We start from the raw sequence: 18,605 nt of genomic DNA on the forward strand, positions 1-18,605 counted from the left end.
GGGCTACTGTCTACGGGGTCACAAAGAGTCAAGACGCAATTGAGTGACTAAGCAAACAGACACACACACACAAGGAGACTATACATCTTTAATTAAGGTTTCAATCTCTCTGATTATAAAAGTACATAGTAAATGAGTTTCTTTAATAGTTGCTGAGCTTTCCTCAATTTCCTCTTTGCTAGTCTCAATAATTAGAATAGAATAGCTTTGTTTTTTTAAATCTCTGTCCAATCTCTGGGCTAATTAAAAAAAAAAAGAAAAGAAAACCTTCAGCACATATTAAACAGGAATACATCTATCCTTCAATTCAAGTTCAAAATTAAAAACAACCACAGTTTATAAAAAATAAAAGACTTCAAGGGTCCTACGTAAGAAATGACTAAATATCTTCTGAATAATAAAAATCATGCATTTATCTCAGTAACAATAAATGAAATTTTTGCAATACTTTTAATTAACAAAATATATTTCAGGGACTTCCCTGGTGGTCCAGTGGTTAAGAATCCCTGCTTCCACTGCAAGGGGTGCAGGTTCACTCTCTGGTCATGGAACTGAGATCCGGCATCCCATGCACAGTGTGACCAAAAGAACACAAAACTTTCCTATAATTATTTCTTAATTTAGTTGAACATATCCTCCTTTAACTTCTTGAACATATCTATAACAGTTTTTTAATCTCTATCTGCTAAATCTAACATCTAGGCCATTTCAAGGTCAATTTCTATTAGTGTCCTTTTTCTTGGTTACACTGCACAACTTCTTATTTTTTTGTATGTCTAGCAGTATTTATTATATACTGGATATTCTGATGACACATTATCATAGAATCTGGATTCTGCTATCTTCCTTTGAAGAGTGTAAATTTTAATTGTGCAAGACTTACAGCCTGATCACACAGAATTTCTCAAGACTCGGTTTTAAGAGACAAATCCCTTACTATTATACAGTGGAAGTGACAAATAGATTCAACACATTAGATCTGAGAGACAGGGTGCCTGAAAAACTACGGACGGAGGTTCATGACACTGTACAGGAGGCAGCAATCAAGACCATCCCCAAGAAAAAGAAACGCAAAAAGGCAAAATGGTTGTTTGAGGAGGCTTTACAAATAGCTGATAAAAGAAGACAAGAGAAAGACAAAGGAGAAAAGGAAAGATATACCCATTTGAATGCAGAGTTCCAAACAATAGCAAGGAGAAATAAGAAAGCCTTCCTCAGTGATCAATGCAAAGAAATAGAGGAAAACAATAGAATGGAAAAAACTTGAGATCTCTTCAAGAAAATTAGAAATACCAAGGGGAAATTTCATGCAAAGATGAGCACAATAAAGGACAGAAATGGTATGGACCTAAAAGAAGCAGAAGAGATTAGGAGGTAGCAAGAATATACAGAAGAACTATACAAAAAAGATTTTCATGACCCAGATAACCACAATGGTGTGATCACTCCCCTAGAGCCAGACATCCTGTAATGTGAAGTCAAGTGGGCCTTAGGAAGCATCACTACAAACAAAGCTAGTGGAGGTGATGGAATTCCAGTTGAGCTATTTCAAATCCTAAAAGATGATGCTGTGAAAGTGCTGCACTCAATATGCCAGCAAATATGGAAAACTCAGCAGTGGCCACAGGACTGGAAAAGGTCAGTTTTCATTCCAATCCCTAAGAAAGGCAATGCCAAAGAATGCTCAAACTACTGCACAATTACACTTATCTCACACTCTAGCAAAGTAATGCTCAAAATTCTCCAAGCCAGGCTTCAACAGTACATGAACCGAGAACTTCCAGATGGTCAAGCTATATTTAGAAAAGGCAGAGGAACCAGAGATCAAATTGCCAACATCCACTGGACCATCGAAAAAGCAAGAGTGTTCCAGAAAAACATCTACTTTTGCTTTATTGATTACGCCAATGCCTTTGACTGTGTGGATCACAATAAATTGTGGAAAATTCTTAAAGAGATGGGAATACCAGACCACCTGACCTGCCTCCTGAGAAATCTGTATGCAGGTCAAGAAGCCAACAGTTAGAACTGGACATGGAACAACAGATTGGTTACAAATCAGGAAAGGAATACGTCAAGGCTGTATATTGTCATCCTACTTATTTAACTTATGTGCTGAGTATATCATGCAAGATGCCAGCCTGGATGAAGCAGGAGCTGAAATCAAGATTGCCATGAGAAATATCAATAACCTCAGATATGCAGATGACCCCACCCTTATGGCAGAAAGCGAAGAACTAAAGAGCCTCTTGATGAAAGTGAAAGAGAAGAGAGTGAAAAAGTTGGCTTAAAACTCAACATTCAGAAAACTAAGATCATGGCATCCAGTCCCATCAATTCATGGCAAATAGATGGGGAAACAGTGGAATCAGTAAGGGACTTTATTTTGCAGGGCTCCAAAATGACTGCAGATGGTGATCACAGCCATGAATTTAAAAGATGCTTTGCTCCTTGGAAGAAAAGCTATGACCAACCTAGACAGCATATTAAAAAGCAGAGACATTACTTTACCAACAAAGGTCCATCTAGTCAAACCTATGATTTTTCCAGTAGTCATGTATGGATATGAGAGTTAGACTATAAAGAATACTGAGCACTGAGGAATTGATGCTTTTGAACTGTGGTGTTGGAGAAGACTCTTGAAAGTCCCTTGGACTGCAAGGAGATCCAACCCGCCCATTCTAAAGGAAATCAGTCCTGAATATTTATTGGAAGCACTGATGCTGAAGTGGAAACTCCAATACTTTGGCCACCTCATGAAAAGAGTTGACTCACTGGAAAAGACCCTGATTCTGGAAGGGACTAGGGGGCAGGAGGAGAAGGGGACGGCAGAGGATGAGATGGCTGGATGGCATCACCAACTCGATGGGCATGAGTTTGAGTCGACTCCGGGAGTTGGTGATGGACAGGGAGGCCTGGTGCGCTGTGATTCATGGGGTCGCAAAGAGTCGGACATGACTGAGCAACTGAACTGAACTGACTGAAAGGTGTAAAAACTATTTTATATTACAGTACAAACATATTTAACAACTTTAAGTTTCATAACTTAAATTCTACATCAGTATAAAACCCGAGGTCATACGCATAAAAGTTTAGGATACCAAACATGAAGACACAAGAATGATGGCTGTTATTGTTTGGAGAAAGGGAGGTAGAGTATAATTACAAATATGTCACACCAAACTTGGGAAGTCTGGGTTCTAATCCCAACTGCAAAATCAGTTAATTGTGAGGTCTTGAACTGGTCATTTAATTTTTCTGGGGTTCAGTTTCTTTATCCATTATATAGGAAGTATTCTTAATAACTTTTAGCTTTAGCATTCTACTAAAAAACCTACATTTTACTTTTAAGTTTTATTTTTCATTAGTATAGTAATATAAGTACATTTTAACTTTCTTCTCTTTGAAATTTTACTCACCAGAAGTCAGATCTTTGTAGTTTTGTTGGTTTGTTAAAACCTGAGTAAGAACAGACCGCATTGCTCCTCCCATTTTAGTTAGATCTTCTAAAAAGGAAATTTGAGGTTCCAAAAGCTGAAGGACTTTATTAAGGTCTTTCTCTGATGGAACATCAGCTGCTAAAAAAATAAATAAATAAAATCAATTTTTTCTTTAAAATATTTTGCTAAGAATATTTTATTCCCTTAAAAACACAGTAACTTAGATAACAGCATTTCATAATCAAAAAGTTAATATAAGAACTCTTTTCAGAAAGGAGGCACCTACTCAGCACCCAGCTAGGGTAGACTTGTTTAGGAATTCAGTCCTCTGAGAAAAGACTGATGGAGAAAAGAGATGACTTCATAAGGTATTGGGTGTCCCAAGTGGCTCAGACAGTAGAGAATCTGTCTACAATGCAGGAGACCTGGGTTCAATCCCTGGGTCAGGAAGATCCCCTGGAGAAGGAAATGACAACCTACTCCAGTATTCTTGCCTAAAGAACTCCATGGAGACAGGAATCTGCTGGACCACAGCATATGGGGTCGCAAAGAGTTAGAAATGACTGAGCGACTTTCACTCACTCATTCACTCACTCACTCATAAAGTATTAATCACTTAATATGTGTAAAATGCATTCAACTTAGGGTTCTATACTTACAGATATATACATGTAATCAAAAGATCATCTCAAAATTAGATGAACAGAGTTTAAGAAAAAATTAAGATTACTCTCTAAAACAAAACAAGACAGAAATCAAATATATCCAGATAGTATAAGAATATTAGGACAAAATTATATCAGTTCTAAATTAAAATTTGTGTAGCAAATAACCCATCCTTTATCATATTCCAAAAATACAGACTCATGTTAGCTAAAAGTCAAAGCAACTAATTAGAAAAATATGGATGTTTTTACTAAAACAATTTTAAAATACCAGGCAAGATATGCTGGTAGAGGGGAAGAGAAGAAATCTAGAAATCTGGACAGCAAATTAAAAAGAATAGTTAAGAGGAGAAGAAAAAAAAGATGTTTTAGAAAAACAGAGGTCTAAAAGAAAGAAGTGAAGAAAGAGATTTACAGCTTAATTATAACTGGTTAAAAGAAGAATGCATATAAGGGAGCTAACAGGGGGCCTGTGTGCCCAAAAAAGGAGACATCAAGTTCTTTAGACATTTATTGAGTATCTACTATATGACAAGCACTGAGAAGCAAAACTAAGTAAGACACAGTTCCTACCCCCAAGGAACCCCCAATCTAGTTCAAAGATAATCTGTGAATAAAATTACAGATAACCCTGAGTCATGGAATCCAAGCCAAAAATCTTACTTTCTCAGTGGAAAACCAATACTGTGTATTCTTCTTCTTTCTATTCTCCTCAGTGACTAATGTCACAACACAGTAGAAATTTAATTAACATTTGTTTTTGATTTCCAGGGGCTCTAACACAAGCTCTGACAGAAAGGATGGAAGGGTGAAATGGAAAATAGAACTCCAGGTAACTGTCAAACCATAAGATTACCTCAGCTTCCATTATCTCAGATTAGATGATTTCAAATACTCTAATCTTTTTTTTTCTCTTTAATTTCAAACAGTGATCTATGCACAAATGAATGTAGTAGTTTACTTTTGCATAGACATAAGAAATTAATGCTGAGTACAAGCAGTAATACAGAGAGAAAAAGTTCATGAACCTAAGTTCACAAAATTTATCTTAAAACAAAAAAAGTGCTTCCATTCATTCCTTTATGTTTTCGGATAATGGTAACATAATTATCAAAACTATGTACCTATGTCATCCATAGGTATAACTGTTAAGTGTCACCAAGGAAAATATAAATATAATATATAATCTTATATTAATTACTCTTTGATTAACTAATGGTAAGCTTTAAGATTTGCATAATAAGTGATTTCTACCTATTATTTTTCTAAAATAGAACACTTGTAGCATAAAATGTGAATATCCAAAAAATCTGTTAACTAACATACATGAAATAAAATGTAAGGAAATTTCAATAACCCTGCTGGTCTCCAATTCCTTCATTCCAAAGAGAAAGCAGTTTGGGATTAAATCAAAATAATATTCCTTTCTCTATTTTAATGCATACCAGAAGTATTTGTCAAATACAAAAGACTATATTCTGCTTAAAATGTAGAAGTGAGAAACTATAAGTATTTGTTCACTATGCAAATAACATAATAGTTTTAGAAATGATAACGATACTATAATTCTTCACACTTCTAGATGGAAGAGAGAAGATAAACATGTGTGCCATAGCTTCAAATTGGATTTAAGATTACTTACAGTATTAAATAATTTAAAAGCTCTAAAAGTAATGCAAATGCAGGCCCTTAAATGATAAAAATGCAAGTATCTCTAGAAAGGCAAAAGACATCACAAAAAGTTAATGTTTGGTTCATACCACTAATTGATATCTGTAAGTCACAACGTCAGATTGAGAACTTTAATAAATGATATCTAAATCAAGACATTTAACTAAAGCATATTAATCAAGATTGTGACTAAATCTTAAAAAGTAAGAATAATAATGATAATCTGCATGTTTCTTTTCTCTTTTCAATACAATCAGGATGCTCACAGAGATACATTCTACCAACAACATGGGAATAAGCAATTTGTTCCCTAAGTCGTTATATAAAGAGGGGAATAAATATATATAGACCTCTACAAAAAAGGAGGAGGGAGAGAGATTGGTGAAATAGGTTATCTCCTAAAAATCTAAGTTAAAGTCAAACACTTTCAGGACTTCTTAATTCTGCTCTATCACAATACAATCACAAATCAAATCACTTCAACCCCATAAAATAATTATTTCCTCTTCTGCAGAAGGCCAAATAAGTTTGATCAGAGGCATTTACGACCCAGCAAAAGAGACTGCCACACTGTGCCTACTACAAGGTATCTACGAGGTTATATAATTGATATTTAGTGTGCTTTTATTTAGTATATCATAGTCATCACATAAAAAACATTAAGCCAAAAAAAAAAAGGTATCTGAAGAAATTCACCTCATTGTTAGTGCTAAACTTTGTTAATTGAGAACTTAAAAAGAGTACTAACAAAAAATGGATTAAACATACCTGGTTCATTATAGCCTTCTCTTAAATACTGAATAAGACAAAAAATAAATCTTGGAAGAACAAATTCAGACATCATCAGTAAGTCTTTGGGGACACAGGGAATATTTGAACTTGATTTAATTTGATGCCTTTTGCAAAACCTGTAATAGGAAAAAGAAAAAAAAATTAATGGTGCTGTCAAATCTGCTAAGAATATATTATTTCTATTTACAATATCCATAAACAGAATGTGGGCCAATATCAAAAGGAATGTCTTACTCTTTTTATGATTTTAAGGCACCAAGTTAAAAGTATGTCGTTTTAACTGGTCTTTAAATAAAAATTGGCACTGAGGAAGATTTCTTCCTAATAAAACATCATACCAGTTACATTTCAACTAGAATACAAAAAGAAATCTCATTACCAACTTTATACTTTTTAACTGCAATTTATTACTTCAAGGATTAATTTATTACTTTTACTCTTTATAAATCATTAAGCAAAAATTGATTATTTCCCAAACTTGGGAATTATAAACTGGGATTATTTCCAAAACTTGCATTTTCCATTCCTTAACTATTTTGAACTTATTGCATTAATGAATAGATAAGTGATATAAATACTTAAGAGTTTATTTGAAAAGTATATACACTTAAGTATGCACATTTCTTCTGATCTTACTTATACTAATTTTAAAGTATGACTGGTATATTTGAGCAAAATCGAAGTAAACTATTTTATATTTATAATCTGAATGGTCATAAATAAGGTATTTTGTGACCAAACACAAAATAAACACACTAAACATAAAACAGACCTAGAAAGAAACTTATTACAACAGATGGAGAAACTATTTTAGCTGAAAAACATAAAAAATCTGAATAGAGAAAAACCACATTCCCAAATGGAAAAAAACTTAAAAAAAAAAAAAAAGTCTCTTCCACCAAATGCAATGATATTAGATTTAAATTTCAATGGGACTAATCACAAACTAATTCTAAAGTTCAAATGGAAAATCATGTGTGAAAGAAAATAAGTAAAATGTCTTACAAAATGATTAATGATAGTGATCTACACTTTAAAACATAAGACAAACCCAATATAATTTAAAATATGCAGTAATGTCTCCATAATGACCCATATGGGAAAAGAATCAAAAAAAGAGTGGATATATGCATATATATATAACTGATTCACTTTGCTGTAAACTATATGCCAATAAAAAATTTTTTTAATAAAAACAAAATAAAATCTGTGATAATATGATATCAATAAACCACAATGGATTCTAGAAACAGACTATGTAATACCTAAGTCAATTAATGTGTGGGGGGGCGGGTAGAAAATTTTCAATAAATTGCTAAAGGACTAATTGGTTACATGCAGGAAATAAATTTGATCCTTATCTTATACCATATACAAACTATATTCTACATAGATGAAAAATCAAGCAGGAAAAAATTTACCAGGAAGAAAATAAACCATTACTCATATTATCTCAAAGAACAGAAGTCAAAGTAAGATTTAAAACCGAAAGTCATAGAAGATAAAAATTGACTACACAAATTAAAAGTTTCTATGCAGAAAACAACTACAAACTGGAAAAAAACATTTATAACATATAAAATATTAATATCTATGATCTTTAAACTCTCAAAAAATGGGTTAAAAAGAAAATAATTCATAAAAAAAAAACAGCCAAGGTCATGGGCAATTCACAAAAGAAGTGAATGACCAACAAACATATGAAAAGATGTTCAAGTTCTGCAATAATCAAATGAATGAAGCTATTAAAATAAAAAATGAGCAATTAGAAAATCACCATTTTGTGATACCTATAAAATAACTGTCCCACGCAATGGAGTCATTAAAGAAAGGCTTAAAGAGAAATTTTCCACTTAGAGAGCAGACTGTTACATCCATATCAACCTTAGTATCACCAGAAGAGGGAAAAAAAAAAATCAGATGCTATGATGCTTCTGAAGTACACAGTGCCATTTACAAAGAGTTTTTACCAAACAAGTTGAACCGAAATGACACTAGAGCTAAGTAGTGAAGTCTCTAGAGCTAAGAGATAAAGAAACAAGTTAAATGACACCATAAGAAAGCAAATAGAAAAATCATGAAAGTAGAACATTATTTAGGACAACTGACTCCACTGCAACTGACCACTGCAAGCTGCCAGTGGCTGACAGAAAAAGGAGGCAGAAGGAGCATGGGTTAAAGGGCCTGAGACACCCAGTAGCCAAACGTAACACGTGAACGGATTCTAACCTAAACCAACTTGGAAAAGGCATTCTTTAGAAAACAGAAGTCCAAATAAGAACTGAGTACTAGTTTGTTAAATAATTTTACTAGGTAAGATAATGGCATTGTGGTTATGTAAGAAAATGTTCATGGATATTTAACAGTAATAAGGAATTAACTTTGTTGAGGTATGACAACAGCATTGTGGTTATCACTGAGGACAGTCTTGTCTTTTAGATATCTCTATATAAGTGTTTATGAATAAAATGCTACAGTGTATGAGACTAGCTTCAAAATAATTCGGTTGTGTAAAGGAAAATAAGTAGGAGTATACCAAGCCCAGCTTGAGTTGATAACTGTAGAAACTGGGAGACTGATAAGGGGTTTTGTTACACTCATTAAGCAGAATGTGGGCCAACGTCAAAGCCAATAAAGTACCACCACTTTCAGATTTTTAAGACATCAAGACAAAAGAATGTAGTTTTAATTGGTCCTTAACAAAACATCACCAAAGGAGTTTTTTCCTAATAAAATGTTGTATCAATTAAGTTACACTCATTGCTTTTATACCTGTATGAAATTTTCTCCACTAAAAGGCTAAAAATTTTTTTAAAGAAAGAAAATATACTGAAACATATAAGGCAGTGATCAAACATGTTTGGGATTTGTTTCAAAACATTTTGGCAAAAGAGAAAAAAGAAGCAAATGAGGCAAACATGTCAAAAATCTTGATAAATATTGAGTCCAATGATAGGTGTGTGGAGGTTCAAAGTTCTATCTTTACCTTTGTGTATGGCTGAAATTTTTGGTAACATAAAAATGTTTTTTCATCTTGCAGATTAGGGAAAATTCACTTTATTAACTCGCTGGAAAGCATGTTCAGAAATTTGTTATCATACACATGGAAGGATCAATAGATCCAGTTCTGGATGACATTTTAACAATATCTATTAATACTTTGGGCTTCCCTGGTGGCTCAGACGGTAAAGAATCCGCCTGCAATGTGGAAGACCTGGGTTCAAGCCCTGAGTTGGGATGATCCCCTGGAGGAGGGCATGACAACCCACTCCAGTATTCTTGCCTGGAGAATCCCATGGACAGAGGAGCCTGGAGGGCTACATTCTGTGGGTGGCAAAGAGTCAGACACAAATGAGCAACTAAGCACAGAAGAGCATTAACACTTTAGGTATTCATAACCTTACCTGAGCATTTCTATTTCTTGTAATTAGACAGAAATAATTCTAAATTTGCAAGAATATATCTACAGATATAGTCACTGTACCACAGTTTGCAATGCAAGGAAGTTAGGAATTACTCATGTGTTCAGTAATAAAGATTAACCAAAATTTTGTAGATCAATAAAAAACACTGAATTTGTTATAAAGAATGAGGTAGATCAACAAGTACTGAAGTGGAATTATATCTAAAATAAATGAGAAAAGAATTGCATACCATACATATAAATGTACATATATATAATCTTTTATAAATAAAATTTTGGACAAAGAATAGAAAAAATAACATCAGTAAGAATAAAAATATTTAGAGAAATGTACACCAAATTTTGTAGAAATTAACTGAAAATGGGATACAGCATACTTTTACTGTCTACATTAATTGTGCCTACAATGTTTAAATTTTGTAAGATAAATATATGTATAACTGTGTAATCAAAAGGAAAAAACCTACCCCCAAAATGAACAATAAGTTATGCCATTCATTTGGCTTTAGTTTGACAATTTGAACGTTCATTCTTAACCTTTTTTGGCTAATAGACCCTTTTCAGAATCTAATGAAAGTTATAACTCTTTCTTAAGAAAAATATACACAAACACAAAAAAATAAAAGAGTGCTCACATACTACTTAAGTCTATCTACCCTTAAAGCAGAGCTTCCAAACATCAGGTCAACATATTATAGTGTAGAAACAGATAGACTGCCTCAGTCCTCACATAGATAGACGGGCAGGGTCTGAGCAGCCTCCTCAGCTGCTTCTGTGTCCCATCCAAATATCATTTCCATATTTATCACAGAATGAAAAAAGTTAGGGAAAAAAAAAAGTCACACCTTAAGGTCTTCACTGGTGGCTCAGCCGGTAAAGAATCCACCTATAATGTGGGAGACCTGGGTTCAATCTCTGGACTGGGAAGATCCCCTGGAGAAGGGAATGGTTACTCGGTCCAGTATTCTGGCCTGGAGAATTTCATGGACCAGATAGTCCATGGGGTCGCAGAGTCAGACAGAACTGAGCAACTTTCACTTTTCACTTTCACTTTTCATTACACCTAGAAGTCCAAATCTTTATTTAAAGGAAAATAGGAACTTAAGAACTTCTTTCAGATGGGGTACACAAAATCTAAGTAAATTCAAAGAAACTTTTAAAATTCTCCTCTAAATCTAATATAATTTAACTGAAGTGCTTATAAGCATGAATGTAGAAACAGAAAGCTTTCTTAGATGCTTTCTGTGTACGAAAGAAATGAATTCAAAACAGCTACTGAATGGAGAGTGAAGAACATTTGAACAGTGTCAAATGGCTTTGAGGAGTAACATTTCAACCTGGAACAAAGGTGAAGGAACAGCAAGAATGGTCTAAGCAACTTAGAAACTGAGGTCACAAAATAACTATAAGATACTATGCGTGTGTGCTAGGTCACTTCAGTTGTGTCCGACTCTTTGCGACCCCATGGACTGTATAGCCCACTAGGCTCCTCTGTCCATGGAATTCTCCAGGCAAGAATACTGGAGTGGGCTGCCATTTCCTTCTCCAATAAGACACTATGAGATTGACAAACAAAATTGGTTTTTGCATTTTAGTCTGAGAAATAATACAGGTAACTAAAGCATCTTATTACACAGCAAGTGCTCAAATAAAGGTTTGGTGAAACAAAGATTTAATCTGATAGTGTTAGGGGAAGCACACTGATTGAAACCGCCCACCCTGGCCAGGCACCATAGTAACTATTTGCATGAGTTGTTTTATGGCAGGAGATCCTGATAAGGAATACGGAACTAATAGGCCACCACCAGCTGGAAGAGTTCGGGAAAGATCGAGAGGAGACACTACCTGTCCGTCCACTTCCCAGAATCCCTCTTGCTAGCATCCATCTTGGCTGAGCGATGCGTGCGCCACCAGGAAAGACTCTGAATTAGAATGATTGGCCAAAGACCACCCGGAAACTAATCCCATCACCATAAAACACAAGACTGCGAGCCACGCGGCAGAGCAGTTCTCCTGGGTTCCCTTACCTACTGCTCTCCACCCGGGTGCCCTTTCCCAATAAAATCTCTTGCTTTGTCAGCATGTGTCTCCTCGGACAATTCATTTCCGAGTGTTAGACAAGAGCCCAGTTTCGGGCCCTGGAAGGGGTCCCCCTTCCTGCAACAATAGTAGAATTCCAAAAATGATTTCAAGGGCATCCAATTAAAGAAAAAACAGAACTCATTTAATAATCCCAATTTTCAAATATGTTTTTAAGAACCACTATATGCCTGGCACTTAGGCCTTAGGAATAGAGGCCTTGCTCTCATGCAGCTAACTTCCTATCGAGGGGAGAAGTGGGTTGAGGCAGAGGACAGAGAAACAAATTAATACGAAAAATAAGCTCTACAAAATAATACCATAGCATGATTTAGAGAACGGGTCAATAGGCACCTTTAAATTGGGTTTGTCAGGGAAGGCCTTTCTGAAGACTTGACATCTGGGCTACGGACCAAATGAAATGAAGGAGCTAGGCTACGCATGCAAAGCTCTGTGGATTGAGTATATTGTCAAGAGGTATGACAAATGGGACTATATACAATCAGGTTCTAAAGATCTCTGTCTAGGTGAATACAGACAGGGCTTTTAGACAATCGGTATGGCTCCGAAGGAAAAATGGCAGGAAGTAATGCGTTTGCATTTGCAATTCACAGGTCACAGATTTTTTTCTTCAAGGAATCCATCAGTTCTGAATGAGTAAGAAGGTTAAATATTTCTTAGTGAAGCAGGATGTTATGGCAATAAATAGGATGGTCAAATAGAACTATAGAAACAGTTGATAAAACAGTATCTCCATATTTTATTTTACCTCAACTTTTAAAAAAATCTTCATTGAACTGAAAGAAAATTGCCCAAAAGCAAAGTGTTCAGCTCAATCAAGTATCACAAACTGAACACATCCATGCTAGCAGCAATCAGGTCAAGCAACAAAATATTATCGGCATCCCACAAACCCTCCATGTGATTCCACCAATACCAAATTTAAATGACTAAAAACAGAGTTCCTATATGCTGAAAAAAGACAGGGGGCAGGACAGGACAGGAGGGAAAGGGATAGGATGGCAAGAAAGAAAAAGGACCAGAGGATTCTGATCATCCATTTGCAAATCACTAAGACTTGGCTGCGGGGAAGAAGGGCAAGGAGAAGCCAGCTCAAATAACTCAACCACATATTTCAAAAATTAGAAAAGCATCTGAGATAAGCTCCCCTAAAAATGAGACTATGGCATGTACATTACATTCCTAATTTAGCACAAATTACATGCAAAGAATAATTTCACATATAATCTAAGGTAATTCATAGAGAGAGGGCTTTCTTGGTAGCTCAATGGTAAAGAATCCACCTGACAATGGAGGAGATGCCGGGTTCAATTCCTGGACCGGGAAGATGTCCTGGAGAAGGAAATGGGAACCCACTCCAGTATTCTTGCCTGGAAAATCACATGGACAGAGTAGCCTGGCGGGCTACAATAAATGGGGTCACAAAAGAGTCAGACACAACTTAACAACTAAACTAAGCAACTAGACAATAATGACAATTTATAGAGATCCCTAGAAAATCATGCATCCCAAATTAAAAGCCCCTGAAATAATCTCTTCATTTTACAGATGGGGAAATATCAGAAACACTAATCGACCTATCTAATAAAATTGCTAAAAGATTCCTGAAGATCACAAAAGGCATATCATAAAGATATATATGGTATGCAACAAATCTATGTACATAATTTGACCTCAGTAAAAATATCAATAAAGTATAAACAAGGTGATTCTAAAGTTCTGATGGAAAATTAAAAGCTAAGAATCTTCTGTAAAATAAATATGAGAGTAGTTTTATCAGGTACTAATTTATTTTAAGGTTAGAATAATCAAAACAGTGTTGCTATCCAGCCTTTAGGGAGTTTACATTCTAGAGATTAGACATTAATGATAAATGCAATTAAGTAAACTATAAAATAAACAAAGAGGGAGTTTGGACAGAAACTCACCTATATGTGTTCTCACCTTGTATCTCTATATTTCTACATCTTTCACATGCATGGCTTGAGTAAAGGACAGATTAACCTCATGTCTAAAACTGTTATATTACATGAATAGTTAAGAAATAAAAGGAAACACTTTAAATTCCATTGAGATAGGTTTAATATTATTTACTGGGATCTAAAGTACTAGAAAAGCAAAAGATTAATGAAAATTAAAAGTTCTAATTGGGAAAAGAGTACATCAAAGTTGTATATTGTCACCCTGCTTATTTAATTTATAAAAAAGCAGAGTACCAAAAAAAAAAAAAAAACAAAGTACCTCATGTGAAATGCTTGGTTGGATGAAGTATAAGCCAGAATCAAGATTACTGGTATCAGTAAAGCAATTATCCTTCAATAAAAAATAATTTTTAAAAAATTAAAAATTAAATTAAAAAAAAATTACTGGGAGAAATATCAACAACCTCAGATATGCTGATGACACCACCCTGATGGCAGAAAGCAAAGAAGAACTAAAGAGCCCTTTAAAAAAGGTAAAGTGGAGAGTGAAAAAGCTGACTTAAAACTCAACATTCAAAAAACTAACATTATGGCATCCAGTCCCTGTCCTGTGGTGCTAGGTCACTTCACGGGAAATAGATGGGGAAACAATGGAAAACAGTGAGAGACTTTATTTCCTTGGACTCCAAAATCACTGTGGACAGTGACTGAAGGCATGAAATTAAAAGACACTCGCTCCTTGGAAAAAAGTTATGACCAACCTAGACAGCATATTAAAAAGCAGAGATATTACTTTGCCGAGAAAGGTCCGTCTAGTGAAAGCTATGGTTTTTCTGGTAGTCATGTACAGATGTGACAGCTGGACAATAAAAAACACTGAGCACCAAAGAATTGATGCCTTTGTCCTGTGGTGCTAGAGAAGACTCTTGACAGCCCCTTGTACAGAAAGGAGATCAAACCAGTCAATCCTAAAGGAAAGCAACCCTAAATATTCATTGGAAGGACTGATGCAAGCTGAAGCTCCAATACTCTGGCCACCTGTTTCGAAAAGCTGACTTAGTGGAAAAGACCCTGAGGCTGGGAAAGATTGAAGGCAGGAGGAGAAGGGGATGACAGAGGATGAGATGGTTGGATGGCATCACGGACTCAATGGACATGAGTTTGAACAAGCTCCAAGCTCCGGGAGATAGTGAAGGACAGAGAAGCCTGGCATGCTGCATTCCATGGGGTCACAGAATCGGACACGATTGAGTGGCTAAGCAAAAAAAAAAGTTCTAAATTTACTTAAGGCACATAAGATTAGAAGATTTGAAGGTAAAATTAAAGATGTACACACATTTAACTTTTAAGATAGCAAATAAATTATAAATTGAATGCAGAAAGAAAACAATGTGGCACTGGTACGTGAAAAGATATTATCAATGGGCATGTTAATTACTGTGAATCCCAAAATAGAATCAAATATATGTGGAATTTAATTCATGACATAGGTAGATTTCAAATCTATGAGAAAAACTTGGCTCATTCAGAGAAATGGTATTGAGATAATTGAATAACCATACAGTTTTAGGGGCAGGAAAGAGAATCTCCTCACATCTTACACCATGATAATAAATAAGACCCATATCAAACTTCTATAGATGAAAAATACGCTAGAAAAAAAAAATACACCTGATGGGATAACAGTATATTAGACACTAGAAAGAGAAGATTAGTAATTTACTGACTAAGCAATAAGTAACTATGCAAAATAATGCATGAAGACTGAGAAGAAAGAGCGTCTCAGTGAGGAGTGGGGTAAAAACAAGCAATACTGCCTTACACTGGAATCCCAAAAAGAGGAGAGAAACAGAACAAATATGTGAAGAATGGTCATATTTTCTCCAAATGTATTGAAAAATCATAAAATTACAGATCTAAGAACTCACAAAGCAACCAATATGTAAAAGCAGACTTTTCATCAGAAATCACAGAATCCAGAACATAATGGAGAGACATATTTAAAATGCTAAAACAAAATAGCCCTGCAAATCCAGAATTCTTAACATAAAATAACTTTCAAAACTGAGAAATAAAAACTTTTCAGACAAAGTCTAGGAGAATTCACTGTCATTATAAAAAATATTAAAATAAATTTTACAAGCAGCCCTATAATAAGCCCACATTTTGAAAAACTTACCCTCCCATTAACAGGAATGTCAGTGACTCATCTTGGAAATAGACCCTTCAGTCCCAAGAAGCCTTCAGAAGCCTATAATAACCCCAGCCACAATCTTAACTACAACCTCTTGAGAGATACTATGTGTACAATGCCATAGCCACACACCTAAGCCACTTCAGAATCCTTGGTACACAAAAGTATAAGATAATAAATGTCTGTCATTTTAAGCTGCTCAGTTTAGAAGTGATGTGTTACACAGTAATAGATAACTACTAAAATACTATCAATCAATTACACCTAACAACACTACACCCTACAGCAGCTGGACACTCATTTCACTGCTCATAAAATATGTCTCAATTTCTTTTTAGATTTTTAAGAAGCAAATGGATATTATTAACTCACAGAATTATATAACCAACTTCAGTTCAGTTCAGTCACTCAGCCGTGTCCGACTCTTTGCGACCCCATAGACTGCAGCACGCCAGGCTTCCCTGTCCTCACCAACTCCCGGAGCTTGCTCAACTCATGTCCACCAAGTCAGTGATGCCATCCAACCGTTTCATCCTCTGTTGTCCCCTTTTCCTCCTGCCTTCAATCTTTCCCAGCATCAGGGTCTTTTCCAATGAGTCAGCTGCTTGCATCAGGTGGCCCAAGTATCGGAGTTTCAGCTTCAGCATCAGTCCTTCCAGTGAATATTCAGGACTGATTTCCTTTAGGATGGACTGACTTGATCTCCTTGCTGTCCAAGGGACTCTCAAGAGTCTTCTCTAACACCACAGTTAAAAAGCATCCATTCTTCAGCACTCAGTCTTCTTTGAGGTTCAACTCTCACATTTATACATGAATGACTCCTGGAAAAACCATAGCTTTGACTAGATGGACCTTTCTTGGCAAAGTAATGTCCCTGCTTTTTAATATGCTGTCTAAGTTGGTCATAACTTTTCTCCCAAGGAGCAAGCGTCGTTTAATTTCATTCCTTCAATCACCATCCACAGTGATTTTGGAGACCAAGGAAATAAAGTCTCTCACTGTTTTCCATTGCCTCCCCATCTATTTGCCATGAAGTGATGGGACCGGATGCTGTGATCTTAGTTTTCTGAATGTTGAGTTTTAAGCCAGTTTTTTCACTCTCCTCTTTCACTTTCATCAAGATGCTCTTTAGTTCTTCTTTGCTTTCTGCCACAGGGTGGTGTCATCTGCATATCTAAGGTTATTGATATTTCTCCCGGCAATCTTGATTCCAGCTTATGCTTCATCCAGCCAGGCATTTCACATGATGTACTCTGCATATAAGTTAAATAAGCAGGGTGACAACAGACAGCCCTGACATACCCCTTTCCCAATTTGGAACCAATCTGTTGTTCCATGTCCGGTTCTAACTGTTGCTTCTTGACCTGCATACAGATTTTTCAGGAGGCAGGTAAGGTGGTCTGGTATTCCCATCTCTTTAAGAATTTTCCACAGTTTGTTGTGATCCACACAGTCAAAGGCTTTGGCATAGCAAATAAAGCAGAAATAGATGTTTTTCTGGAACTCTCTTGCTTTTCCTATGATCCAATAGATCATAGAAACCAACTTAAACATCAGATAATATTTTTACATAATCATCGTGTACATTTATCAACATATACATTGACTACATTGCACAGAATTGGCACAAGGACTATATTTCTAATGCATATACCCACTCTCCATGCCCATTCTGTTATGAACTGAAATGAGGCCACCTAACATTCACACATTGAAGGCTTAATTTCCAGTGTGACTGTACTTAGACATAGGACGTTTGACTAGGTAATTAAAGTTAAATGAAGTCATAGGGTGGGGCCCTAGTCCAATAAGACTTATTGTACTTATATGAAGAAAAAGAGACACCAGAAATACAGGTACACAAGTGCTCGCTTCGGCAGCACATATACAGAAATACAGGTACACAGAAGAAAGACCACATGAAGACACAGAGAGAAAGCGGGCATCTGCAAGCCTAAGAGAGAGGCTTCAGGTGAAATCAAACCCAAACTTGCCAGCATCTTGATCCAGTCTCAAGAAATAAATTTCTGTTATTTAAGTCCCCTAGTCTGTGGTGACATGTTACAGAAGTGAGACTACTATACACCCTCAGTAAGACATGACTCCCTAAACACACGATGGAGCCAGGCTTATTGCCAGCGCTGATATTAGTCCAGACCAAAGACTCATGCCAATAATGACAAGCAGAAAATAACAAAAAAGGATATATGGGTCTTATCAACTTTGTAGATTTGAAGCATTTTAAACTTACATCACGTAAAGTATGCTCTCGGGCCACACGTTAAACTAGAAATCAGTAACAGACATATCTAAAAAATCCCCCAAATTTGGAAATTAAATAACACACCTGTAAATAATACATGGACCAAAAAAGAAATAAAACTACACTGGGACAAT

The 18,605-nt window shown here is 35.5% G+C and overlaps 1 protein-coding gene across 1 annotated transcript in view; it reads right to left on the minus strand.

The window, feature by feature from the left end:
* Positions 1 to 18,605, minus strand: part of UBR3 (ubiquitin protein ligase E3 component n-recognin 3) — a 190,776-nt gene that overhangs the window by 148,283 nt on the left and 23,888 nt on the right. The window contains exons 2-3 of the mRNA XM_061135459.1: positions 6,545 to 6,684; positions 3,420 to 3,578 (exon numbers count right to left, since the gene is read on the minus strand). Coding sequence (XP_060991442.1) covers positions 3,420 to 3,578; positions 6,545 to 6,684 — 299 coding nt within the window. The remainder of the gene's footprint in view (positions 1 to 3,419; positions 3,579 to 6,544; positions 6,685 to 18,605) is intronic.

The sequence above is a fragment of the Dama dama genome, chromosome 33 (genome assembly GCF_033118175.1).
Source record: "Dama dama isolate Ldn47 chromosome 33, ASM3311817v1, whole genome shotgun sequence".
NCBI classification, from domain to species: Eukaryota; Metazoa; Chordata; class Mammalia; order Artiodactyla; family Cervidae; genus Dama; species Dama dama.